This window comes from Athene noctua, chromosome 1 (genome assembly GCF_965140245.1).
Source record: "Athene noctua chromosome 1, bAthNoc1.hap1.1, whole genome shotgun sequence".
NCBI lineage: Eukaryota > Metazoa > Chordata > Aves > Strigiformes > Strigidae > Athene > Athene noctua.
Genome location: NC_134037.1, coordinates 62849003 through 62876034, shown reverse-complemented (window position 1 = coordinate 62876034; position 27032 = coordinate 62849003). Strand labels below are relative to the sequence as shown.

The 27032-nt window shown below is 36.8% G+C and overlaps 1 protein-coding gene across 8 annotated transcripts in view; it reads right to left on the bottom strand.

The window, feature by feature from the left end:
* L3MBTL3 (L3MBTL histone methyl-lysine binding protein 3) overlaps positions 1–27032 on the bottom strand; it is an 88385-nt gene that overhangs the window by 2245 nt on the left and 59108 nt on the right. For 7 of the 8 annotated variants that reach the window (XM_074896298.1, XM_074896299.1, XM_074896297.1 and 4 more), the window contains 7 exons: positions 25585–25699; positions 22234–22336; positions 14186–14332; positions 12616–12783; positions 8608–8699; positions 3109–3272; positions 2028–2090 (listed from right to left, as the gene is read on the bottom strand). In XM_074896298.1, coding sequence (XP_074752399.1) covers positions 2028–2090; positions 3109–3272; positions 8608–8699; positions 12616–12783; positions 14186–14332; positions 22234–22336; positions 25585–25699 — 852 coding nt within the window. The remainder of the gene's footprint in view (positions 1–2027; positions 2091–3108; positions 3273–8607; positions 8700–12615; positions 12784–14185; positions 14333–22233; positions 22337–25584; positions 25700–27032) is intronic. The other variant, XM_074896295.1, reaches the window with a different exon arrangement.

Below are 27032 nucleotides of genomic sequence, written 5' to 3'. Positions count from 1 at the left end.
AGCTACTCCTTTTATGTAAGCCTCCGTAAGAAAGTTTCTGGATTTCACTCCCTATTATGGAACTGGAATTCACTGCAGGCCACCCCCTTCTGTTCATTAAACAGCAAATTAAAACTAATTTGGTCCCTGATGTAACAGGGGGCAGGCTACATAAAACTGCCTCTTTGACACTTCTGACAAACAGAATTTTTCAAAACACTGAATATTTTTTCTGCCAGGTTTGTAGTTTTGCTATTTTAATAAGTGCTACAAGTGAATATTCTCCTGTAAGCAAATAGCTGTCAGCCAGGAGTGCTAAATTTGAACATGAAGAGACCCAAGGCTCTCATATCCAAAGGTTTCAATGGGGCCAACACTTCTTGTGTAAACTTCAGGTCACTTAGATATCTATAGTAAGTTTTCAGTGTAACATAAGCAGGATAGCTAGGCCTAAAAGCCAACTGAGTTAAATAAGGAGCACTGCTTAGGCTTAAAGATACTAATTTGAGATAAAACTTGTGTCATTATGTTTCTGTAGGACTAGAAGACAAGCTTTCTGAATCAGACAGGCTATAAAGGAAGTCTGCAAGGTACACCCCAGCACCATAAGTTGAGGAAAACTGTAGTGAGAACAGCATCATGCAGTTACCACAATCACTTTCTAACTCATTTTGTGCACAAAGCCAGACTGGGTGAGCTCAGAACCAGAAGCCTGTGAACGTGGGGGTGCCCAGCTTTTTGCACCATCTTATGTTAAGCAAGATGGGGGTTCATTTCCACAGCAGAGGTTTGAACCAGCACCTTCTACCTACTGGAAGACCTACTGATGCCAACCAGTCCATGCCAGCTGGCCTCACTGGGAGACGTTTAATTTACCTAGTCACAGACAAAGCATGAAAGGCTGAATCCTCAAGAAGGGAAGCATTCTCTTATACCTCTGAGAATGAAAGTGTTTAGAATTTATCCATCACTGTGGCACTTCCCACCTGCTGACTTGATTAGCAATACACCATCTTAAATTAATTGGTGAGACACCCTAAGTAACACTGTGGATGATCTAGGCCAGCATACCTGCTGCAACTGTAAAATGACTAAAATCTAAGCAAGTGTAAAATTCCCAGAGATGCAGCCTTTCAGTCCTTTGATATGCAAGTGTAATAGTATTACAATCTACAGCACAGCCTGAAAACTTTTGTCACCAGACATTAGCAGGGCCATCAGTATGCATATTCCTCAGGAGGTGCCTTCTCAAGTCTAAGTACCACAATTATTCTTCACTGAAAAGGCTGTCTGATTTTGGATATTACAGTATCACTCTGCCCATTCAGGTGTTCTGGCTGGGACAAGCACCTGAACTATTCATATTCACTCTGGCAATCTGTGATCAAACAGCCTTCCTGAAACTAAGCATTAACAGAAGTAACAAACCTCTGAGTGGAAAAGAAAAAGCCAACCTAGCCAACTGTACCTAAACGCCCTATCACCTCCTAATGACAGCTTTGGCACAACAGTCTTCTGATATCAGAAATACCTGCCTGGCATGCTCACAAAATGAGTACACCAGTGAACTTTAGCAGAAGCCTTCAGATCTACTCACTTCCTGCAAACTGTATCGGGAGGAAGAGCATCAAGAGCTAAGTGTGATCAGACAAGAAGCAAAGAGTTTTAAGAGATGCTTATCTTGAACCACTGCTCTGCTTTGTTTTACTTATTAACATCCTGCAGAACTAAAATAGCACACTTACAAATTTCCTCAAACCAGATTAAGAGAGAACAGTAGTACATCATGAAGTTCATCCTCTTCTATCATTAGTTCTAAGTAATTTCAGTTGCAGTAACAAAGCTAGAGGAGCACCAGAGACCTGGCTGTTACCTAGTTTTATCTTCTTCCTTCCCACTCCATGACCTGTAAACCAACCTAATCTTCCATATATTTGTGTCTGACTTTAAACATACGCTTTATCCTACTACTTTATATGTATCTTTAAGATGGCATAAAATTATCTTTCCAGCAAGCTTTGTGTCTTTTAGAAACAAACTTCACCCACCTCATCTTTAAACACCTTGCCATGCTCTTCACATCCTGGTAAACTCCGTATAAATTCAGAGACCTGCCACCAAAGTATATAACAAAAGATTTAGTGTGACCAGTGTCTTCCCAAAGTAGTTTTTTAGCTATTGTTTTTACAGCCTTATTATTAGGTGTTCCACCTTCTTCTGCCAGTGCGTGGAATCATGCAGCTGGGAGTTTAAGGACAGGATTCACAAATCTGCAGACAAGAGTGCATGCCACTCTTGTCCACAGGACATTTGAGAGTGGGGTATGTCTACTCCCTCAGAATTACTTGGGTTATTATATCCATGCAGATCAAGAACCATGAACCTTGTCTTGGTGAATCAATTCTCACAAACTGAAATGGTTGCTGCCTTCCTCTTCTTTATTCTTTACAGCACAGAGATTAACAAATCCTTTCTTAAAGTTCCTGTTTCTTTTTTCTCGGATTAGAGAAGATCTGATCGTTCCAGCTGCAGAAAACTGCCTTAGTCATAGTTACTTTTGAAAGTAAAGCAGGGACTAGACCCTGTCTGTCCCCAAGCATTATTACATACTTGAACAGTGACAGGGCTCTAATCTTGCAATCAGGTGTCATGGACTGACTAACCATACCATTCCTCTCTGCACTATAGTCTCACTCTCCAAAACAGTAAGTGACATCCAAACCATGCACTAGAAATAGTTCCTTGGTCCATGCTGACCCCTAAACCATTTCTCCAGAATGTCTGTTTAGGTGCCAGATGTTATTACTGTTCACCTTGAACACCTGATCTGCTGGGCCATGCATTCAGCACTTTTCTTTCCCTTTTTAACCCCACTGAATATATATATATATACACATATATACACATGTATATTTATCTGTATCTATACCTGTCTATACACATATGAATTAATACTTACTGCTTCTAGGGCTGGATGGCAGCTGAACAGACATTTTGGGGATCTGTTACATGACATCTGATTGACTCTAATCCTGTGAGTACTCATGCATTATTGTTAATCTGTGGGGCTAATCTAAAGCTCTGAATCAACCAAAACTTCAAGGGCAGCAGCAGTGAGGGGAAACCTACCTCATCTGTACTCCACTTAGAAACTTTACTGGCTGGGATCCCAGCTACACTTGGAAGGAGCTTGCTCTGCTGTTCCCAGCGCAAGGGTAGGCCAGGGATTTGCAACTTGGAAGACACAATAACTGGTTGAGAAAGAAGCCTCTGTGTGTTGGGTTCTTCAACATCTTCAACAACAGGAAGCAACAAACAAGCATTAAATCTCTCAGTCAGTGATGAGATCAGTCACAGTCAATGCACATGCATTTCTATTGATATATATGGGCCTCCCTATACAAGCTGTACAGTTTTGCTTATACCATATTAGAGGAGTACCATGACTTCTTTCATTAGTATGACTGTAATTATATTGGCTCTATATAAATGTGACTACTCTTACATGGGAGAAGTCTCTTCCAACACAACACACTTCTATGCAGACACAACTGTTGGCATACCACACCACAGGTCAAGTAATTTTAAATATTTTGATACAATACATCACACCCACGTTTAACAGTTGTACAGTAGTAAAAGAATTAACTTAATTCCAGGTTTGAGCTGTTCTAACTTTGTCAAAAGCAGCACTGCACTGCTACAAAATTCCAAGTGAATCAGTTGTACAGTTCCAGCCCACACAACATTTATGCTTCATCCACCACAAAATGTTTTTCAGTTCTTCTGAGGAAAAGCCACAAATGTCTGCAAATTCCCTGCTCCCACTTTAACTGAACGTTTTATTTGGAAAATAACATTTAACTCCTCCGTGCTGCTATGGGGTTTTTTACAAGGTCAGTTCCCTTTTTATCTCACTTATCCGTAACGGAAGGAATGAGCTCCCATCCCACTGGCCTCAAAGGTAATGTACCAGTGGGAGGGTGGCTTCAGCCACATGCTGCTGTTGCTGCTGCTGTCTGGAGAGCAACAGCAGTTGCAGATGTGTGTAGGAGGAAAGAGTGAAGAGGCATGCCTCAAATGATGTCAAACTGCGTAAGACATCTCCACTCATTTAGATCCACTGCAAATGCAAAAGCAATGTGCCTGCTTCATTATGAACTCAGGCCTGAATGCTTCCCAATTGTCAAGTAAAATTGTGGAAGATCTCTGGAATTCATTTCTGAAAGAGCCAACAAGGAACCTATGCCTAATATTCCTTACTGCCATGGCTTCATGCAATCACTCACAAATCCCTGTGCTATTTTTGTTTGGATCGCTCACTTTATTACAGTTTCATTCTATTACCATTTTTGGGAAGTTGCTATTATTTACAGTTCTTGTTATCCTTACTGTTCTAGTTTTCATACATTTGTGCCCAACAACTAGGGCATAAGTTCCTATTATAGATTTTTGCCAGCGCAGTGGAACTGTTCTAGAATATATAATGTGGCCAACATAGGATATGATTGTGTTGTTCTGCTCCTCCGGCTTAGATTTTTCTTACTTTCAAGTAACGTTTTATTTAAAATATTCATTTTACATCAATGTTGATTATTCAAAAGTTGACTCTTAAGCCATTTAGTCAGTATTGTCACTCCACTGATGAAATTTTTAAATAGACTCCTTAATTTTTTCCTAGCATCATACTCTTACTCTTGGAAGTGAGTTCCCTAAATGCCTGTTTACACTTCACTGTTATTCTTCAAATGTACCTTAGAGCTTCTACTACAACTAAAAATCTCAGTGAGAAAGAGTCTTATAAGGCAGCAAGCATGCTGAATGTAAAGCCTATTTTACTGAATAATATCCTTATTGTTCCCCTGAAACCCCTCCCCCTTCTTATCCCCTAATTTCTTCTTTCTAAACAAAGTCTCTTAGAGTTGAATATATAAATATTTTGCTTTTTTGTTGTCCATTCACAAAACATGTAATGCATTGATACTGCAACATAAAGAGCATTTGACAATATTGTGTGAAGAAAATTGCAAGCAAATTGCACTCCATGTTCACACATGTTTAAAAATACGTACACATAAGGATAAGAGCATATAGGTACATGCATAGTGAACAGCAGCAATGACAGTTAAGGATACCTATCTCATATGTCTCTATTTTCAATAGTTTACGAGTGTGTCAAATCCTAACAGTTCCAGATGAAAAATCTACTCTGGGTGTCTGTCCATGTTGTGTTTTTCTGGAAAACTTGGAGCAAACACAGGTCAACTGGTTATGAATGAGGTTAGCAGAAATTAAGTTTACTAACGTGACACTGCATGATGCTAAACCTTGTACTCCATCTATTCACATTTAAGAGCTCTATTTATTGACATGGAAAAGAATGCTGTGCCTAATGTCTTTGAGGACGTGGGCAAAAATGCCTCTGTTTCTCAGCCTGTGCCATATCTGCCTCATAGGTAAGATGAACAGCACAAAAGAAGCATGTGAAGTGTCAATTCACCCAACTAGATAGAGGAAAAGAAAAAAAAAAAAATCCCCCAACGCTGCAGCAGATATAACCACATCCTGATAAAAGGAAGTTTAGTTTTAATGTAACTTCTTACAAAGGACAATGCAAAGCACAAATTTTGGCTGCAATCTGTCTGTAATACTAGACGTGTAGAAGTTCTCTGTACCCTTACGCTGTGGTATTCCTTGCTCTGTAAGCCCTGCTTCCCATAGAGAGGCAATCTGTGTTCATGGGCCAAAGAAAATATGTGATGTACTCCAATTTATGTCTCAATTTAGACATTATAGGAGAACAGTAACGTGAGGTGCATCGTGGGTTAGCCAGTTTCATGACAGAGCCACAAAGAGCTCCTTGAACCACGTAAATGAAGAAACCAAATCTGCTTGCCAGATCCACATGAGATAGCAGAGCCAGATGCCGTAAGTTCACACTTTTAACCCTGATCACTGTTCCTTGTTGACATTTTGCTTCAACATGAGCCCACGTGCCTCTGCATTCTTCTTCATACTTAATGCCATCATGTTATCCTTCTCCCTGAACTATATCTTCCTTAATTCATCTCTATCTTTTCAGTGAGTTACCTCCCAACAAAATACAACCTAATGTTTCAAAGAAGCTAAATGGCAAACACTTTCTGGCATTAATGAGAGACCATTACCACTGGTCATTCCCTCTTGTGTGTTCTAGCTGCCAGCATGTGGAAGGTTTTGAAGCAACGAATTTGTGTCCGTAAAACAGCTAGTATGATGTCATTACTTCAGTGTAGTTCTTTAGCTCCAAACAATCTTTCTCCAAAAAAGGGAAGATAGCAGTACATGTTTCATAAAGCATCAGTGGAAAACTAGTCAAGTGAGCATGGCAAAGGAGGTTGAACAATAATAATGTAAGTGACATCCAGAAAAAACAGGACAACAAGCAGAGGTACCAGCAGTCACAGCTCACAAAAGTCTGCATAACTGCAATTATTTTAGCTTGAGATATCCATGACTATGATAGCAAGAACTCAGTGATCCATTTTCATTCTAAAGATTAAGTAGTACGGCATATATAAACAGATAAGGGCACAAAATTATGTGCATAAAAAGGAGATAAAAATGAGAATTTTTGTTAAACAACAATGTAAGCGTTCTAGTTTTATAAATCTAATCACGTAAGACCCTACACAGAAATTAACCTAGTAAGCAGAACTTGTTGGTGAAACTTTATCCATACAGTGAATTCTGCCAAACTCAAAATGCTTCACAAAATCAGGCCAGTTTTCCTAGAATAAAAATGAACTGCAGACAACTTAAAATGCTCTGAACGATTTTATATTTTTTGTATTGTGTTATATAATGCAAAGTCAACATCAAAAAGGTATGTTTCCATTCTGCTGAAACAAAATACTTCAAATGACCAAAACCGATTTTTTTTCATCTGCTTTAGAGATTATTCTTTCAATGCCTCATTTTCCCAGAATTCTGAACTACATCATGTTTCAAAACACCATAACAACTTGGAATTTTTTACACCTTTTACACAGCTCTTGTAATAGATGAAATCTTTCATATTTCACATGATCTTCGGAGGGCCTCTTAAATCTATCTGAAAAGTGCTAGCAGACAAATGTTGTTTTAAGACAAAAGAAATGTATCAGAGGTTAATAATTAAAAATAAACGACTACTTTTATTTTATCTTTATGCAATGCTCTACTAGTCTCATTTCCTGGGTTTTACAAGGATGAGCTCACTTAGAAGGTAAGAAATGCAGCCCTTAAAGAACCACAGATATTGAGTCTCAAGATTTTTGATGAAAGCCTTACAAATTTTGTGTTGCACAACAAATTGCTGAAAAAACATCTAACAATTTAAGGAATTATATTATGAAATTCTGACATTTAGCTTCTCATTGAACTTGCATGAGTTAACAAAATTATTGCAGCAAATGCTGCACTGAAACAATGCACTGACTCAGTCTAATAACTAGCCTGACATACTAAGTTTCACACACATAAAATAATTATGAAATGTAAGACTGTGACATTCTGAATTTGTGCTGTATTCTTTCTAAACAATGAGGATAAAAATGAATAATGAACAGCTACCTCAATCTATTCAACTGAGTAAGTGAACAGCCAAGGGTTTTGACACAGTACACACAACCACAGAGAATCACTGAACCAAAGTAAAGCCCATGTTGGAAGGGATTTTTGGAGACCATACGATGCAACCTTCAGTTAAGAGCAGAGAATCCGCCTAAGTTATACAGGGTCCTGTCAAGATAAGTCCTAAGAATTACCAGAAAGAGAGATTTCACCTCTTTTCTGGGCAGCCTATTCCAATTGTTCTCATGTTAAGAAGTTTCTTCCTTATTATTCAGACAGAATTTCCCCCGAAGCAACTTGTGTTAATTCCCTTTTTTTTACCACCACAGCCACTGTGCATCCTGCAGGACAAGGTAACTCCATCTTCCCTGTAATTACCTTCTAGTTACTGGAGACTGTGACAAGACTCCTCCAAGCCTTCCCTTCCCAAATTCCTTCAACCTTTCTCTATATGTCAAGTCCTTCAACCACCTAATCATCTTGGTGGCCCTCCACAGGACTGTCTCCAGTTTTTCAGTGAAGTAAAAACTGTAGCCAACCCTCTGTAACACTCATGAAAAAAAAAAGGGCCTGTTCTGCATGTGGATTGCTGGAAAGTATCAGACTGCACAACAGACTGAGGTTGGGTTGAGTAAGTCACCTTAACTTTATGTTATGCCTGTAACATGTAAATGATTTAACTTTCTTCCAATACACTTTTTAAGTAACAAGTAAATGCTATACCTTTACAACTCAGACTGTTTTAATTGCCTATTTTTAAAAGTCAGTGGAAAAATATTACTGAAATTAAACTTTTTATACCAGTATTCATTTTGCACTCATCTTTACAACTGCGATAAAGTTCCTGGCAAAGCCTTTGACGATTACAAGATAAAGAAACACTGTGTTAAAAGTATTGCTGTCAAGAAATTTTTGGTCACAGTGAAAATGTCAAAAATAAGTAGCAATGCAGTTTCATGACGAATCTCAAGGAATATCATATTTGTTTAGTTCTGCAGATTTTAATATAAAACAAATTAAGTACTGCCAATTTACCTTTAATTTCATTTGAAATGAGCAGCTTATTTTCTGTCTCCTCTTCTTCACACTCTTTGTTCTTTATGGAGTCCTTTGTTTGTAATATTACACTGAGGAAAATAAGATGTTCACTTTTATTAATACATCATAAAAATCACTAAGCATGATGACATCTCTTGCTAACAATGCTGTTAACAAACCAGGATTCCCACACAAAGAATGTAGTATCATAAAATAAAAAAAAGAGAGGATCTAATTTCTGATTTACACAGATGGCATAACTACTGACATGAATTCTGCAATGAAGGCTCAAGAGTAGTGTAAACTAAGATTACATAATTCCTATCAACACACTTGACTTCATAACTGAAACCAGAAAATATACAAATGAAAAAGGCAGAAGATGGGAAGAGTGAATAACACATATATAGCTGCATCTCCTACTGGTTACCCAGGCCATTTTCAGGAGCTGTCTGAAACTACATCTACTCCTTCTTCTCTGCCCAACCTTCATCTCCACCCCACCCCAACTACTGTACTATATTGACACATGGTTGTGCAGCTATTTATGTTCCTACTGAAAATATCTGTATTCTTTTGTTCCTGTTTTTGCATTACTTCTTATCCAGCTAAAAGAGCCACTCTGCCTGCTGCTGTGGCTGCTCCTTCAGCTTTGCCAGCCCAAACAGCTGCAAAGAGGGAATGCCTTCCCCCTACTGAGAAAAATGGGTCAGGAGAGGTGGAAATAAGAGAACTTCTCAAAGGAAGGTGGGGTGTATTTGCATCTTACAGTCAGCCCCTGGGAAGTTCCTTTTCAAACTGCCTTCAGAAGGTATTTCCAGCACTGTTTCTTACAGAAATTAAGCTTATATCGATTGGCTGATGTTATGTGTGTATTTATTTCCTTTTGCTTTTTAAGAACTTGAGAACACTTTGGCCAATTCTTACTAAACCATTGCAGATGCAGAGCTCTCAGATACTAAGTACATAATACACATTTTCTACAAATAGGCACCAGACAGAATGACTTTAAAGTCAAGACTACAAGGAAGCCCACTACATGAAACCCATGCTTTACTATCTACCAGAGAAGCAGTCAACAGGAGCCCCTTTACACATGTCCCAAACACGGATAAAAAGCCAAACTAGAGCTAAAAAACAAGATTAGCTAACCACAAAACACAAATCCAAAGAAGAAACAGACCTGTTTAATTCCATTGTTTACATTTATATTATTAAATACAATTTATATATTAAATATTGTTTATACTATTAAATACAAGTAAGCATTTGGGAATAAAACAGCTAGGAACTGCAAGTTCACTGACAGCAAGAGAGATGTATTTAACACACTATAAATGGTGCAAAATGAACACAATAAATCAAAAAATCCAGCCTTTGTAGTATGGTGGGACACAAATAATAATGGTATGACAAGCAATGCCAGGGAAATGCATACAGCAGGCACGCCTTCTTGTGCCACAAAGGACTTCTTCACAGTATCCTACTCAGAAATATCACCTGCATTTATTTACTTAAAAATTATTTTCCTAACCTCTACAAACACAGAAAACTTCTAAAGTGAGATACTACGAAGTAGTGCAATTAATTCCAAAGTCAAAGCAAATGATTACAGTAATTAAATGTAAGGAAAAGAGACCACCAAAATCTGTGAAGAAACATGGATCTTCCTATTTTCTTGAGGACAATTTTCATAGCAACACACCCAGAAATTTTATCTCACTAGTTAAATACAAGGTAGTATCACAAGTTGAAGGTTTTAAGAAAGGGGCTGGAAGGAAAATTGAATTTTAAGAGGTAGTACCATTTGATTCTCAAGCCTGAGTATACACCTTCCTTCACCGTAGATATCTCCAGAGTGGAATTCCTATTACAGTGAAATTCTTTTGCTACTCTGAAGATAGTATAAAGATACTTTAAAACTAAAATTGAATATGCTGTAGGCATGTAATTTTTATTGTTAATTTTAATCTCGGGAACATTCCAGAGGGACAGACTACAGTTTTTACACACTATTTCTGCAAACCAAAATCTTCAAGTATAATTGTTAAAGATACCTCTTTACTAGTTTAAAAAAAAAAAAAAAAAAAGAAAAAAAAAGAAAGAAAAGGAGTAAGTGGAACTGGAGATTATGAGTACCACTTAGATTTAACACAACAAAAGAAATCTTATGGCTGGCTTTGTATGTGGTTGGTTCCTCAATTAAGGACTTCTATGAAACAAAAGATTACCTGGAATATGAAGGTATACACAGCTGTACTGAAGTCAAAAGTAATTAAATTCACACTATGAGCTCAGCAGCTAAAGAGCACACAAGTATATATATCTATGTCTTCAATTATGCATGTGTACTTTAAACACACATCTAAAAAGATCCACTGGGCATTGCAATAACCAGATGCTTAATATTTTATAACTCTAGCAGTTCACATATAGTTAATGTTGTGAATGCTGTTTTTCACGCCTTTTTCAAACAAAATTTATTCAACTAAAAGTCCTCTCTGACTATGCTGGATACTTAAAGAATGTGGAAAGCTAGGTGATAAAATGCAGATAGTCACCAGTATATTCAAACAGTTCAAATACAAACTGCAAAGCCTCTGGGTAGTTCAAAGCTGGCACAAGGCTGATAATTCTCTTAACAAAAATGACTCAATACACCAAACAGACGGCACACCTATTGGTTAATTTAGGTCTTCATAAAGGTAACACCCTCTTAAAAAATGAAAGACAAAAAAAATTTGTTCTTCAATTAACTTTAAGAGATAGTCTGTAAAGCCAAAGTTTATTTCTAAAAAAAGATTATTTTACTACAAATATGGTTAGAGTGATAAATGACAACTATTAATTAACACAGGTTATTTCAAAAGTACACATGGAACTTTTCTGTCTTTTTTTGCTGTTTAAATTCACTTGTGTACGACTAGTGAATGCTGTTTGTTTATGATATGGAAATTATATCAACACTGCTTGATGCTCCTACTACATCTTTTTCAATATAACTTGAACAATAGCACCTGATTGAAATAATGTGAAAGAATGTTCTAAAGAAAGCTGACCAATTTTAAAAGATGCAAAAAGCCACACATTAAATTTTATTTTTTTATTTAGCATAGGTTTTTGGAATAAAAGAAACAACATTAGTTCAGAAAATAAAAAAATTCTAGTGGAAAAAGGAAGGGAAATTGTAAAACACTGCCAAATCTGGGTAACCAAATTTGAAAAAAAAAGTTTTAAAAAAATCTTAAGAGAGGAGTATCAGAGGATTTATTGATTCTGAACAAAACAGTTAAATTTCAATCATCAGCTTTACTGTGAGGTATTTACTATATAATACTAACTATCCGAAGTCTCTCAAGACACTATTATTGCTAACAATCATACAGTTCATATATTATGAACACATGATAATGTAGCTGACATAAATATATAACAAATGACACTTTTTGTTTCAGGGTGTCTTCTATTTCTGTATTAAAATAGCCAATAAAATAATGCACTGATAGTGTAACTAGTTAAAAATGTGGGGAACTCTACTGCCTCACATATCCCTATGAAAACACTGTATCTTTTTAGTTTCAAAGATAGCCTTTTTATACCATACTTCCAGTGCAAGCTTGAAAACTATCTCATGTTATTTTTTGTCAAGATACTTTAAATCCCGAGAGTTAAGGAATTACTTTTTATTTTTAAATGCATGTACATACTTGCACATGTACAATAACATATTTGTACACAGAGGTAAGGGAAGAAAGATCTCAATTTCCAGTAGTTTTGTAGTATTTTCCCTCTCCTCTCTGATATGCACTTCTTATTTCTTAAATACATTGTGACACTCCCTTACCCCCATTTCTAATATAAAGACAGCCTAAGAACTTCCATTTCCTTCCCCACTGCCGTTCCAAGAGTTCCACAGACAAATCACTGTACTGCATTGCCTGGTAAGCTGCATTTTAAACTGATGAACTCCAAACAACCCATACTTTGAAAAGAAGTTATAGTTACCCAGGTGCCTTCTTTTCTTTCACATCATATAACAGGGGCTTCTTGCAAGGGGATTTACTTTCTGCATCTTCCTGCTTAGTTGTTTCTAGTACAGTTTTCCCAGATGATCGATTGTGAGCTGAAGATTTCGTACTTATGTGACCAGGGCTGGGGCATTTTCTGTCACTGCTTGAAACAAAATACCAAAATGTTTAAAATGAAACACAGCTGAGTTGATATTCAACTTGTTTTCCCTATGGGTGAAGAGTCATTAATGTAACTGAAGATATACAAGGTTTTTCTTTGTTTCTGAACTACACAGCAGTTTTTTACTTGCCACCAATAAAACTGTATACCTGGGATCTCAGAAATCACAATACATCTCTTCCCCATGAAATCAAAGGTTGAATGTTTAGGAAATTCAAGAGTAACATAATTTGTCTAATTTTGATAATAAGCTATCTGCTTCAAATATTTGTAACACAAGAAAACTTTGAAGTACCATTTTTCTGCTCTCTCTTCTCTCTCTTATATGATATATCATTGTGCAGCCAGGAGCCTTTAAAAATGTTATGCAGTCTCTTAACTGAGACAATTTAAAAAGCAACACCTGCCACAGTTCCTGCCACAGCGAACACTGCTCAAACTGTTACTGGCTTCACTGGGACAGTACGCGGGCTGCCTGTCAGAGGATAATTAAGTCACTTCAGATTTCTACAACCCTATATTTATAGAAACAACTGAACCAGGAAGCACTCTCTGACAGCTGAGTATTTTGGTTTTTAAAGCATGAAGCTCAAACTGCCTCTGAGAATGTAAATAATTTAAAATACCATGTCCTGGAAATACATGGTCATTACAGTGGGAACTGGAAGTCTTCACTATGAACATTCTCATTTTCACATTTACATTAATGTAGTCCTTGAAAATAATGGAAAGCTTCTCCTCTTTTCCTTTCCTTCTTAAATTCTCTGTGTATCGATCGCCACAGCCCAAAATAAGCACAGGAGTTGGTGTCTACAATTTCTGATAGAAAACCATCATCTGAAAATCCTCATCTTGGTATCACATCCCTCCATTTTTTCCCAGTGCTCCTGCTAGAAGCTTCAGCTACGGACTTCTGCATCGTTCTTGCAAAACTCACTCCCAGTAATTTGATTCCCCACTCCCACAATAACAACAGAATTTATAGTGGCTATTCTTCAAAGAGCAACATTAATTTACATCCATGTCAATAAGGCCACTCCAGCAAACAGAAGAAACACAAATAAATTATTTTCTTAAGTGAAATCAACTGTCAAACAATCCATTTTAAATTCCAATTAACTGCTTAGTAGTCTAGAGAGTTACGCTGAAGATGAAACCAAACTCTTGTTAGATCATACATAGTAAAATCAGTATCAGTCTTTGACAGCTCAGTGACCTTTTCGATAAGCACTGATGAAACCATTTCTTTCCTGTAAATGAAAACGTAGATAAATAGGCAGGCCCTTCTGAAACCATTCAGCCATTACACAACTACAAATTACATTGCATAACACTGAAATAAAGTACTGCTGTTAGGCACGGACATCACTTTGATCGTAATTACTTGATTACAGGAGAGGTGGATCTTTCACTTGCTTCCACTTTTCTGTTTCTGGGGACAGGACTGGCTGCAGGCATCTCCCCGCTCAACCGGTCAGGTAAGAGGCTTTCTTTGTTCAAGTTCATCTCTGAATACGGGCAGCTGACTGCACTAGAAGTTGAAGAAGAGAAATGCCTCCTTATTCTCAGACACTTTACTGACTTCACTCAGTTCAAATGAAATGACATCAGAGATCAGTTTTCTAGAAGTAGATGTAATCAATTAATATAAAGATTAGAAAACAAGTAATAATCATACTTTAAAATGTTAATAAATCCACTGACTAAAAACCTCAACCTAAATGTTTTTCAATTTCCTTTTGACAGCAACTTACACAAAAATTTGTATTAATTTATATTACAGCATACATTCTTGAAAATTGCTTGATGAATGTTTAGCCTGCTCTCTCATACCTTTAATGGCACTTTATACAAAATATACAGGGTGCCTTTGACGATACCCAACTCTCTCCAAATAAAATCACACTCCTATGGTTATTTTTCCCACAAAGGAGGGTATTTCTATCATGTAATGTCCATACAGAAGCTGCATTGCAAGGGCACAGTATGAGGAATGCCGCACATTCTCTCATGGCAGTGAATGCCCCATCTTTGCAAATGCCATTTTGTATCAATCCATTAAAAGACTCTGATATTTTCACAGTCTTTCCTGTCATTCAACAATCCCTATGTCACTACACTCCAACTAGATAAAGAAAGAATTTGACACTGTACTTTGACAATGACTTGTAAACGTTAACAAATGTGAAAGTTGTATCTTCCACAAGGGGTAGGAAAGGGAAGCAGAGCAACACAAATCACACTGGGCTGAACTAGGATTTTGTCTTTAGAAGAATGCAATGCTATGTTCAATTGATTGGTCAGGCTACATACTCACCCTTCAAAGATAATATCCCAAATTCTGTAAGATATATATGCCACAACAATGAATAACAGCATGCTCCGTTTTCAGATCTCTAAGATACAGGAGAGGCTGTACTAAACATAATGCTCTATTTGTGATTCATGAGCCATGACACTAACTATAATCTAAAATTGTGCTTTTCTACTCACCTGTGTTATTACAAGGACCTCTACAATGGTAAAATGTAAAAATCCCATGTCCTTGGATTTCGTTTATTTTCTTCTCAAGAATATAACTATCTGGCTTTCCATAAACTATTGCAAAGTTGTATTTGTTTCACTGATTGTTACATGCATGACTTCCAAACAGAACTGTCTAATATAAACAAGTCTACCTTGCCAGCCATATGCCCTGCCACCTCCAAATTATAAACACTAAATAGAAACCCAACAGCTTTCATTAGCATGTTTGTCTTACAAAACACAGGATTTTAAAAAAGGTCTTTCATTCAAAATATGCCACACATTTGCCTTTTCCTTTACCGATGAAGTTTTGGATTCACGGTGTGTATGAATCAACTCCTATCATGAAATTAGACCAATAATAGTTGTGTAATTTTGGTCTTACCAACATAAACAAAAAGTTGGTGTAAATTTACATTTCTGTCAGCACTAGCATAAAAGGAGAAAATTCCTTAAGGCTATACAGGCCAAGTCAGTCAGTCCTTGCTAGGGTTATTGACTCAGGAGTCCAACAGCACATCTGATTTTGTCAACTAGTTCATCTGAAAACAAGACTATAGAGTTGTTTTTGTTTTTTGGTGTGTGGGTTTGTTTTTTTTTTTTAAATCCTTTTATAGCTGTGTTGAACTGGAATTATGGAGGAAAAGCATGCCAGCAGAATATGATTTCTGCTTTTCTAATCAAGATGAGATCCCCATTTAAGGCCATTCCAAGCAGATGGTGTCCCACAACAGCCTGTACAGTGTTTTCAAGGGACATACAGCCATCCGTCCTCAGAGGATCTATACAGGTTCAGTTATCTTTGCAGCCTTCTCAGGAACTGGGTGGTAGTCCCAGCACCTCCTCTGAGATACAGGCACTGAAGTTTTTTGCCATGAGTACTTTCATACCAGAAGTCTACATAGCAGAGTAAGATATAGCCAAATGGATAGCTGGACTCTTAAACCACTACACTTGAAATAGGGTAGGTTTTTTGTTAATGAAAATGTTTTAAAGATATCGAATAGAATATACAAAGAAAATTTAACTTGGAGCAGTTAATTTTTATTTCTGATTTCGCTTAAGCAGAATCTGGCATTTTGCTTTGGATTTATTTATATACCTCTACTTACATTTATTTTTCAAACTACTGGTTTTGTCTGTCTTAGGACTAGCCTCTGTCAGACATCTTCAAAGAACTAAAAACATGAACTGAAAGATGGGGAAGAAAAGAAGCACACTAGGAAAGAGGGGAACTTTTAAAATATTCTTTATATTGAGGCATCTATCACAATGATTTTTTTTCCCTTTCAAATTATCTACAAGATAAAAGATACAGGCTTCTATTCAGAAAAAGGTTCTAAGGAGCCAGTGCTAGTACGATTTAAGTTCTTGCTGTGACAAACTCATACCACTGTGATGTATGAAATACAATTATCAGAAACTCAGGAATATATTGGCTAATCTCAGTTCTGTCACTGCTATAAGGCAAAGTATGTAAACTTCTTTTGGCTTCCTATGCTCATAGGAGTGTTTTGAGGTTTAGTGTTTTTAAGCAGTCAGAGGGTTGTCTCAAGGAAACACTAAACATTACCAAGGTGGTATCTAACTTCAGTTAAAAAAGCCTTACACCACAATGAAATCTGACAATACAATTTCATTCCCACCAGATCTTCTGTTTACCAACACCATTAAGATGTTTTAAATTAAAAAACAAGAATAAGCCCCAAAATTCAGTCTTTCATTAGAACTTTACATACTGCTTTTTCCTTTAGCATTTTCTGGAAAAACAGAAGTTGAATGACAATTTCAGTCAATGACAGCTATAATATTAATGATGCTTTAGAACACTAGATTCAGAATAATTTTCCTCTGTAATTAATTTGAGTTGCTGTATTGTTTTTTAAAAACTCCTTGATAGTCCTTTGATGTTACTATTACTCGGGGCAACAAAAAGAACCCTCAAGGTTTCCACTGGTAGCTTTGTTTCACCAAAACACAGCATGAATGAACCTGTGTATGAGTTACATGGCTTCAGATCAGTCTGTAAATCCTCCTGAATCTCAATGACTCCAGCCTTCAGTTCAGTCTAACTTGTCTACTACAAAGAATATAAAATTAATCTTGTTATTCCTACATAATAGAAGTAATTGATTTATACAGGACTGTAAGTTTTAGAGATAACTCATCTCAAAGGCTCAGAAGTCTTGATGTTTAGGCTATTTAATATTAAATTAGGATTTTTAACTCTTCTGTCAATTTAAATCTGGATTTTTGCTCCAGCTTGCAGTTTGTTTTAACACACTATTTTGAGAACAGCAGAAGTTCAGAAGCCAGTTTCCAAAATGATTGGATGTCCTTGACTTGGGGGTACCAAGGTCTGCCAGAGGCACAGGGAGCGTGGCAAGAAGTGGAAGCAGCAGCAGGTACCCAATTTGAAATCTCTACTACACATGTGATAGAGCTGTACACCCTCCAGCACTTCTTCACAGCTTTGAAACCAGTCCAACATGAAGATACTCAATTATCATCTGAGCTGCTTCAGTAGGCTCAACCTGTATTTCAGTAAACAAATATTCACATTAACACCACCCAACCTCCCCACACAGGAGAGTTAGTTAATCGGCCATCTCTAAATGTTGAAAGATCAACATACAACAGCAGTTAGCTATCTGCTGTACACTTTGCATCCTACTGAAATGGCAGCAGAGTGGCTGGCAATACACGTGTCCATAACAGTTTTCTGAGGACAGGGAGCCACTGTTTACAGAGTCCTGCACAGGTTCAGTAAAAACTGAGCATGAAAAGAAGCTTCTGTTTTTATGGAATCAGGAAAGATCAACGAAGGAAAAACCCAATGCACTGATTACTACTTCCTGTGTATACCATTCTGAAGAATTCCTGGGATCACAGACCTGGGATTTTCAAGTCAGCAAAGGTTTTAAATTATCAGCTCTTTCCAGAACTGTCTGATGGATCGAAAGTAGCAAGGTAGCATATTCCATTTGTGGTTATTTTACAACTGCTCTTCTATCACTCTCATGATCTGTCTCTAGGTAGGGTCACACACATATCTTTTTTCTATAAAGTTCAAGGGTAGTAGAATAAACTGGGCTACTGCTGTGTGGGCATGGACCTTAAGTCTTCTCCAGACATCTGGAGATGCTCCTATCTTCTAGTAGTATGCAAGGTTTCTGAAGCACAGAGTCCAGCTGGATTACTCAGCCTCAGCTACACCTAATATCAGAAAGGAACATAGCCAGGATACTCTCTTAACCTAAAGAAGAGTAAGGCTCTGTTTGGTAATATAAGTTAATACTAAAGTATTTTAAAATATAGATTATTATTCTTTATGACTGCTTAGAATATTTCACAAATGTGTGTGAAGCCACAGACAAGTCTCCTGTTTTAGCTGGAGAAATGTTACCAGCCCCAGTTACTCATTGCCTTTCAGGTGCAAGTTACTGCCAAGCACTGCCAGGGGATAAGGTTGCATGGCAGCTCCAGGAAAATTCACCTGGATTTTCTCAGAATATCTTCCTCGATAGGTTAAACAAATAGATTGGACTAAGTGATGGATTAGACTTTATCTAGAGCAGCCTAAGTCCAGATAACCACATCTGCTGGTAGTGATACATGATTAGTAAGAAACCTCCAGCAAAAAGGTCCTGACAACATCTGGAGGATGTATTGTTTTTTTCTGCTGGATTTTTGTTAAGTGATGGCTTTACTTCAGTTGACTTCATTAAAACATTTTTAACTAGTCTGGAAACAAGTGATAAAAATGTTCTCTTCCACAATTTACAATGCACAGTCATCATCAAAGCATTCTTTTTTAAGGAGAAAGCTGCTTCAACAGTCTAACCTGACTCAAGAGTAGCGTCTAACAGATTTTGCTGGGGTTAATGACCTTACATAAAAGATAAAATGAAACTTGAGACCAGCATCAAAATCAGATGAGAAACACTTCAGCAGACACTGAACAAAGAGATGCAACATCCTGCTGAGCTGAGGTTTCCTGCCTTTCTGTGCTGTAGTTCTACAACACAGCCTCCACTATGGCACATTCAGTGCACTTCAACTTAACACATAATGCATGTAAAGTTTCTGGTGAATATCTTTATTCATGGAGAGTTGACACAAAACACAAATGACCTGTTTACAACTGACCACTTTGCATTACTGCTTGAACTTGAAAATGACTGCATGCATTAACTTCAGAGAGCATACCATTCACAATCATAAATATGCAGGTGATCTGCATAATGCTACCAACCTGCACATCAGTCTCAGTTTCAACTGTGCAACAGAAAACCCTAGATCAACTGGTGATAGTTACCCAGTCCTTATTAACATCAACTTTTTCAAAAAGTGAATGCTTTAACTTCACTACATAATTAAGCACCAAGGCTTTCATCTAGTTCCTAAGGAACAAGCTCTCAAAATTATTTCAGAACTACTTAGCATTTTAAATTATCATCTTTTCTGCACACAAGCATTTATGCTGTAGATAGACATTGTACCTCATTATGAAAAAAAAAGATAAGCATGGTTAAATACATTTCAAGGTTGCCAAGATAAAAGAGCCAAGGGACTGCTTTCTGACATGGATAATTATACCAATTTCAAGATGTCTATGTTAATTCAGGAAAACAGTGATAGTACAATGTTAGAATTTTGGGGGTGACCTGGACCCTCAAGTCTGTAGACTGCAGATAAATAACAAATCTCATTATTTTCCTCAGAAATGCTCAAGAAAAAAGCAACAATATCAGCACAGAGGGCAAACCAATATAGTTAGTGAGTAAGATACTTAATAGTGTTAATTTACTTGCTATGAAACAGCAAATACCTGTCTTATGATCAACAAAATCTCTTTTGTTATATATTTATCCACTAGAACTATCAGTTAATAAGCTAAGATCATAGTAAAAATGAAACACAATAGATGCCATGAGTTTATTTCTTTTTTTAATATTCAGGATGAGTAAGTATAACAACTTTAAATACCATGGAAAATCTAGTTATAAAAGCAAAGGCCACATGAACTAACAGACATACAGCTTTACTCATCCCTTCCCTGTGAAACATTAAAAGTTTTAGTGCCAACGCTTATTTAGAGAGATCATAAATTAAAAACTTTTCTGACACATTCACTTACAGGGGTTTTGGTTTTGTGTGATTTTTTAAAGTTTCAGCCTTGGGCTAAGAATGGGTATATTAATCTGATTCTAAGTAACTGAGATAGCACATGGTAAGGAAGATAATACTCTGAAATGGAAGTTATTGCCTTACCGATCAGGTGCATTAATAAATCATGCAAGACTCAGTCTACTGGAATATGAAATAAAATGGGTTTCAGCTAAGCAGCCAGGGAGCTTTTTAGGCAAGTCTAGTTTCACATTTGCACTGGAGTAAGAACATGAATGCAGCAGGTTATCATATAATAAGGATGATAACCTCTTAACTACTAACGTGACTGTTTAAGGAGGTATCCTGCTGACTGAGTGAAACAAAGCTTCTCAAAAGGGAAGGTAGTAAAAAAGGGTGAGAATAATCTGAACGACAGCAGTGCAGCACACTGTGTCATGACACCACCACCACAGTTCCTACTGGAACAGGTTTTGTCACTGGAGCTAACCTAGCTCTAACTCTAGCTCCAGTCCCTTCCTGGAGATAAAGGTTGTGCTAACATGAAGAGTTCTTCTGCCTCCTAATAACACAAAGGCAACACCTGTGCAGTAGGTAGGAAAGAACTTCTTGCAGCAAAAGATGCCTTTTGCCCATTAAACATGTAACAACACAGTGAATTTTGCTGGCAAGTATCTTTGTTAGGGGTGAGTCAGGACTTCAACCAGTGCTGATACACCATCAAAACCTTGTAGCATAATTCTAGCTAACAGTACATAATTCTCCTACCAAAACCATGAAAAGACTGCAGAGCTAACTCTTGGATCACAGTAGTTTAATGACACACTTCGAAAACTTGAATACACAAATAATCAAAGAACAATCCAAATCAAAGAACGAAAGCAGAAAGCACAAAGTGATATGACATTTGAGGATGATACATCTGTGTAATGGAAAAATTCCAAGAAAACTTCTGGAAGCTTTGATTTGAAAAAAGCAATAGGATGATATTTATGATACTTAATTTTCAACTTAACATGTTCCATTAACTGTATATCCCTTACTGAAATAGTCAGGATTCACCTCACACTGTAATTTTTTTAAAGATAATAAAATTTTGACTTAGTAAATATTTTCCATTTACTGTCATTGTCTCTCCATCCTCCATTCCATTCTCCCATGCTAATGCTCTCCCTATGTCAAATGTCCTCTAAGACAGCTTCGGACATTCACATTTCTGTATTATATTTCAGAAGGTGTTCAACAAAAGCATCTTTAGAAACACTAGGTACAAACAGCAAGTTGTCCAGGTTGTCATTCAGGAATACATCAATTGGAATTTCCTTTTTCATATTTTTCCTAGCCAACAAGCAAACCCTCACCCCTACCAACCAAGCAGGACAAAAACATTCAAGCCATAATAAAATTAGTGGCCTCATATTTCAAAAGGTTCACAAGTTATTACTTTATACATATTTGTCTAACATTTTGCAATCCAATCAGCAAGCTGAGGAATCCTCATAGGAATAAAATACTGAGTAGCTGGATCTATCAGTTGTGACAAAAAATCATGTTCAACAAATCTTATCACAGCACACCCTAGTGAAATGAACTTACAGACTGCTAATGTTTATTTCAGCATGCTCACCATAGCAACTGAAATCATTGCATATTTAGGTTTACAAGATTTCGTATTTTCTTCCAGGTTGGATCTGTTTTCTTGTGAACAACAATTAAAAAACCCCATGCACATATCACTCAATCAAAAGAATAAAATTACAGTTTCATAGCACATACCTATGATGGCCAATATGTCTTGCTCTTTTAATGTGTCCAACTCCTTTACATCCTGCTGTGGGACAGCCTCCATGCTCTAAAGCTTCCACCAATTCCAAGGGACCTGCATGTCAGGGGAAATTACGTTATGAGATTAAAAAAAAGTATCTAATCTTTAAAAGTTATATAAATATGCAGGAATACCAGAGTATCCTAGTAAACATGAAGAAGAAGTAAGTAAACAGAACCTAATTTTAAAGTACTTTAAAAATGCAACCTGCAAAAGCATGATGGAGATTCAAACAACCTAATCCTCTGGAGAAATAATTTTACTCTGTGTGAGAAAATCTCTACAGGAGAGCTACATCTATATAAAAAATGCAAATCTTGGAGGAATTGTATGACTTAAGATTTCTCTATTAACTACCCGTAGTTCCAAACTGGTTGTTTTGTAAGAACACAGACAAAGTAAGTTACCCTGCTGTTCCTGAAGATTGTTCATAATGGGTACTGACTTCTCCATTTTTAACTCAAGTTTTCCGATGGTCAAACCATGAAAACAAAGGCTGAAAATTCTACTAAAAGAACAAGCCATGAGAAGATTTTGACATTTTTACTTATCTGAATTTATGTTTCTGTCTGATTTTCATCAACCTGTGACAATGATGCTGCGGAGACATTAAAGCATGTAGCTGTCAAAACTAGCTTTGACACTCAAACAAACACAGTATAAAACCCATAGTTTCATAGCAAGTGAGAGACAGACCTACTCCAGTATATGAAACTGAGAACACCTCCTGCACATCTGCAAGTATGTACTGTCTTCTCTAGTACTGGTTTTACTTGAGAAGTACATGAACTTGTATCTCCCCCTACAGATAACAACAGCGACATAAAAAGGTCTACTTAAATAGATTTTCCTGTTTTCCAAATTCTTGCTCGCAGATGGATAATGAAAGACAGAGAATGATTATGTGTCATTAGAACAGCCCAAAAGCATTTTTTAACAAATGTTCTACCTATGCTAATGTTACAACATAATGACTACACTGAAGTCCAAAGACTTCTATAAGCTTTAAAATGGTGTAACGGATGAGAGAACAGAGAATTTTATCTTTCCTACCTTTATGCAAAATTGATGCCTGTAACATAACAAGTTAGTGGACTCAGAGGAAGAGTTAACTTAACAGGGACACTTTTGTAAAGGAAGTCCTGCCTCACTGATGCTTTAGTTTTGCAAAAAGTAGCTCCCTACAAATGTTCTCTCTTCACTTAAATTCAAACTCCCTAAAAATGTAATTTAAAAGAGCTGCAACCGGCTGTCCATATTTATGCAAGAAGCTGCTGCTTGCGTCACTGTGAAACAATAATAAAATCAGCATCAACACTGGCTCTTAATTCCCAAACTGCTATCAAAAAGGTCATAAGCCACCATGATGACTTCACTACACCTTAAGAGAAAACACTATGAATACATAAATACTGGGAGCGTAAGACCATTATGATGACTGCTCTAGACTAGTATTGCTAACATTGTGGCAGCATTCACACAAAGCTTGTAGTGCTTAAGGCAGGGATCTGGACTGTGTCATTAAAAGGACTATCTTACTGACTGAGGAAAAAATATTGTGTCTTGTAAAATATTTTCTTCCTTCCTGAAACCCTTTCACAAAACTTGAAATGCACTTTAACTTACGTGGAAACCATATTAATATTTTTATAATATTCTATATTCTATAGCATATTCTACAGTAATAATACAAAGTCATATTATTGGAAGAATATATAATTCAGTTATCATCCTATTTTAATAGTATTTGTGCAGTTAATTAATGGATGGCTATTTTCCCTCCTGTCACATCATCCATCTTCGTTTCTGTAGCTTAACTAGTATCAAAAAGTCACTTCCACCAGTCATATCCTAAAAGACATGAACAGTGCCTCCTGCGCCACCACCTAGAGGACATGATGTGATGGGCATCTATTTTGTTTCTTTTAATGTCTCCAACAAAATGAATTGACTTATTTTATACTCCCTCCTAGGCTAAGATTATTTTTTTTTTTGCAATCTTAGATAATAGAAATGTTGCAACTTTATTCAGCTCTTGAGCCATATTACACAATTTTTATTTACGTGGTCACAGACAATTTTTTTCCCACTGGACTGTTCCTTCATTCAGTACACAGGACACACATCTCAGATTAAGCAGCAGATATGCGGTATCCTATCTTCTCCTCATTACTCATTTTGTGCGTTGGCACTTACGGCACTCTATTCAGACTCTGCTTTGAAGGCAGAATGATTAACTTCCTAACAGGCAGTCATCACTGCACCACTGGAGTGCTCAGAGAACTAATGAATATACTCTGATCACGCTCTTGATAGGAAACATTTCTTCTTGACATTTTAGAGACGCTGCATTGAGGTACTGAGATTTTCAGGTAACACATTCACACAATTTGTGTGTGCCTTATCCCAGTTATTTTACATTTACTTTTTTCAGAGTACTAGGCATTGCTCAGCATTTCTTATTTTCCAAGCACAGCTTTTTCTGATCTTGGTTACAGCTGTGAACACTCAGCACTTGTGCAAACCATACCTCAGAGTCACAATATAAAACAATCCCAGAGAAGAGCACTCACTTAAAAACGGGTTCAAAGTTTGCCTGAAGTGATTCCCCCACAATTATGCAGAAACATACTGGCATAGGCAGGGATATCTTTACCACAGAAGTCTCTTCTCCCTACAACCCTCAGTCTCACTTAGGACGGACCTCCCTTCAACAAGTAAAACGAAATCCCCTGAGAGGACAAGCCAGTAAATACAGTATTATTATTGCTATGATACTTCTGTTAGATTTGTCTTCAATGTGGGCACCATTAAACGCTCTCTGCTCAGCTGAAGAAGAAAAGGAACTTAGCTGGTTTTGAGGATTTGCCACAGCATTTGAAAGCTGTGTCTTCTCAGTGCAGTCTGGAGTCCTTTGAGCTAAAAAGCATACTAACCTTCAATAGAATGTGGACAGAAAATTTTAAGAGTGATACCCTACCCCTCCTGAGGGCCACAGCAGTTTAACCACTGGCTTCAAGAGGGCCAGGATTTTACACAAGAGATCTTTACCATTACTTCAGGTTTTGACAGTGGTTCTTATCCAGACAGAGAAACACTGTATTTCCATTACAGTAAAGGTCAATAAAACTATCTACTAAAAAGTGATTAATTACTGACTGTTGATTTTGCACTGAATGTCACATTTACATTATTTTGCATATCTTAGTTGCTACTCTTCGTTGGATGGCACTGGCAGGGAAAAAGACAGCACAGTACACGTGCCTATTAAAATCATTACAGTACAATATGATTTCTCTTACTAAGTGGGGGCTGAAGAGGGTGTCCGGTTTTTGTACACCAGCCTGCAGGATGGATATCAGGGCTATCTACATCAGTCCAATAATCATAAATACTATCCCAGCCATCAAAATGGACCTAAAATCAAAAAGGAAAACAATATATATTAGATCAGAAAAATTCTTTATAAAATCGGTTTCCTTAAGTAATTCCTAAAAATCACATGTTCATTAGACAAGTCACTTTAAGAGAACTAGAAAATACATGTACATTAGATTCTGGACCCAGGCATACTCTCACTGAAGGAAAGAGAGAGGTGTCACTTGGTTGTTTATTATGTCTTGCATCAACAGGCTCAAATCCCAGCAATAAAGCAGGCAAGTTTAGTTCTCACATTAATACTTAAATTAAGCATGAATTTCAGCCTTTTTTCTCTCTCAAAAAAGCCAAAAATCCAAACATTTTTTAATCTCCTGTTTGAACAGGATTTAATAATAGCAGAGCAATAAGCAAAGTGCTAAAGAAATGGCATTTATCCATAAAAAACAAACAAAAAACCCAATATACAAGTAACCATTTTACTAAAAATCAGACTATACAGGATAAGGAGTTGAAATTCAAGAGAAAATGAAGTTTGTGACTTCCCAGAAAACCACCAGTATAGGCTATGCATGCATTTTTTTTCAGGCTAAGTATCTTCATATCTTACTTGACCTCTGTACTAGTAAATAGGTCAGATCTCTCATGCGTGCATGTGGATGCACATACAGAGACACATAAAGAGCTCTTTCAACATATGCTACAAATTAGCCCTCCTGAAGCTACAAATCCTGTCATTTGAATAAATTAGACTGGAGAGGGGATTTTTTTGTTTGTTTTGGTTTTGGTTTTTGCATGACAACTTAAAAGTTTAGATAGAAAATGTGTAGGTGTGAAGATGTTAGTTCTGATGACTCCCTATCACCAGTTAATTCAGATTCAAACTGAAATGTCAGATGCACTTCTGCTTGAAATACCATGTATGCCTAATAAATCTTTACTAACTGTAAACACAAATATCCTTCACATCCATCTAACAGGGTATCTGGAATATGCTAGCCCTTCTAATGGTTAGGGGCTTTACAATAAAAGAAAAAATAATCCAATCATACAACTTCTAGAAAACTGCAGTGTCTTAGAATATATTATCTGAAATTAATCCAGTCTAAAGTCCATAATTAATATAAATTTCAGAATTGCAGAAGTCACTGACAAGGCACAAGAAATCATGTTTCTTTTTTTATCTCTCTCCTCTCCCTGGAAGTTTATGGAGATAGATTCAATTAACCTAGGACAAATATTTTATGGGTCCTAATACAAATATCACAGCAGCCCTTTGACACTTGTTATTAAATCATCACATTTCTTGATAGAATAGACAACTGTTTTATATCAACTATTCCCAAAGCAATTTTTGAACATATTCAACTCT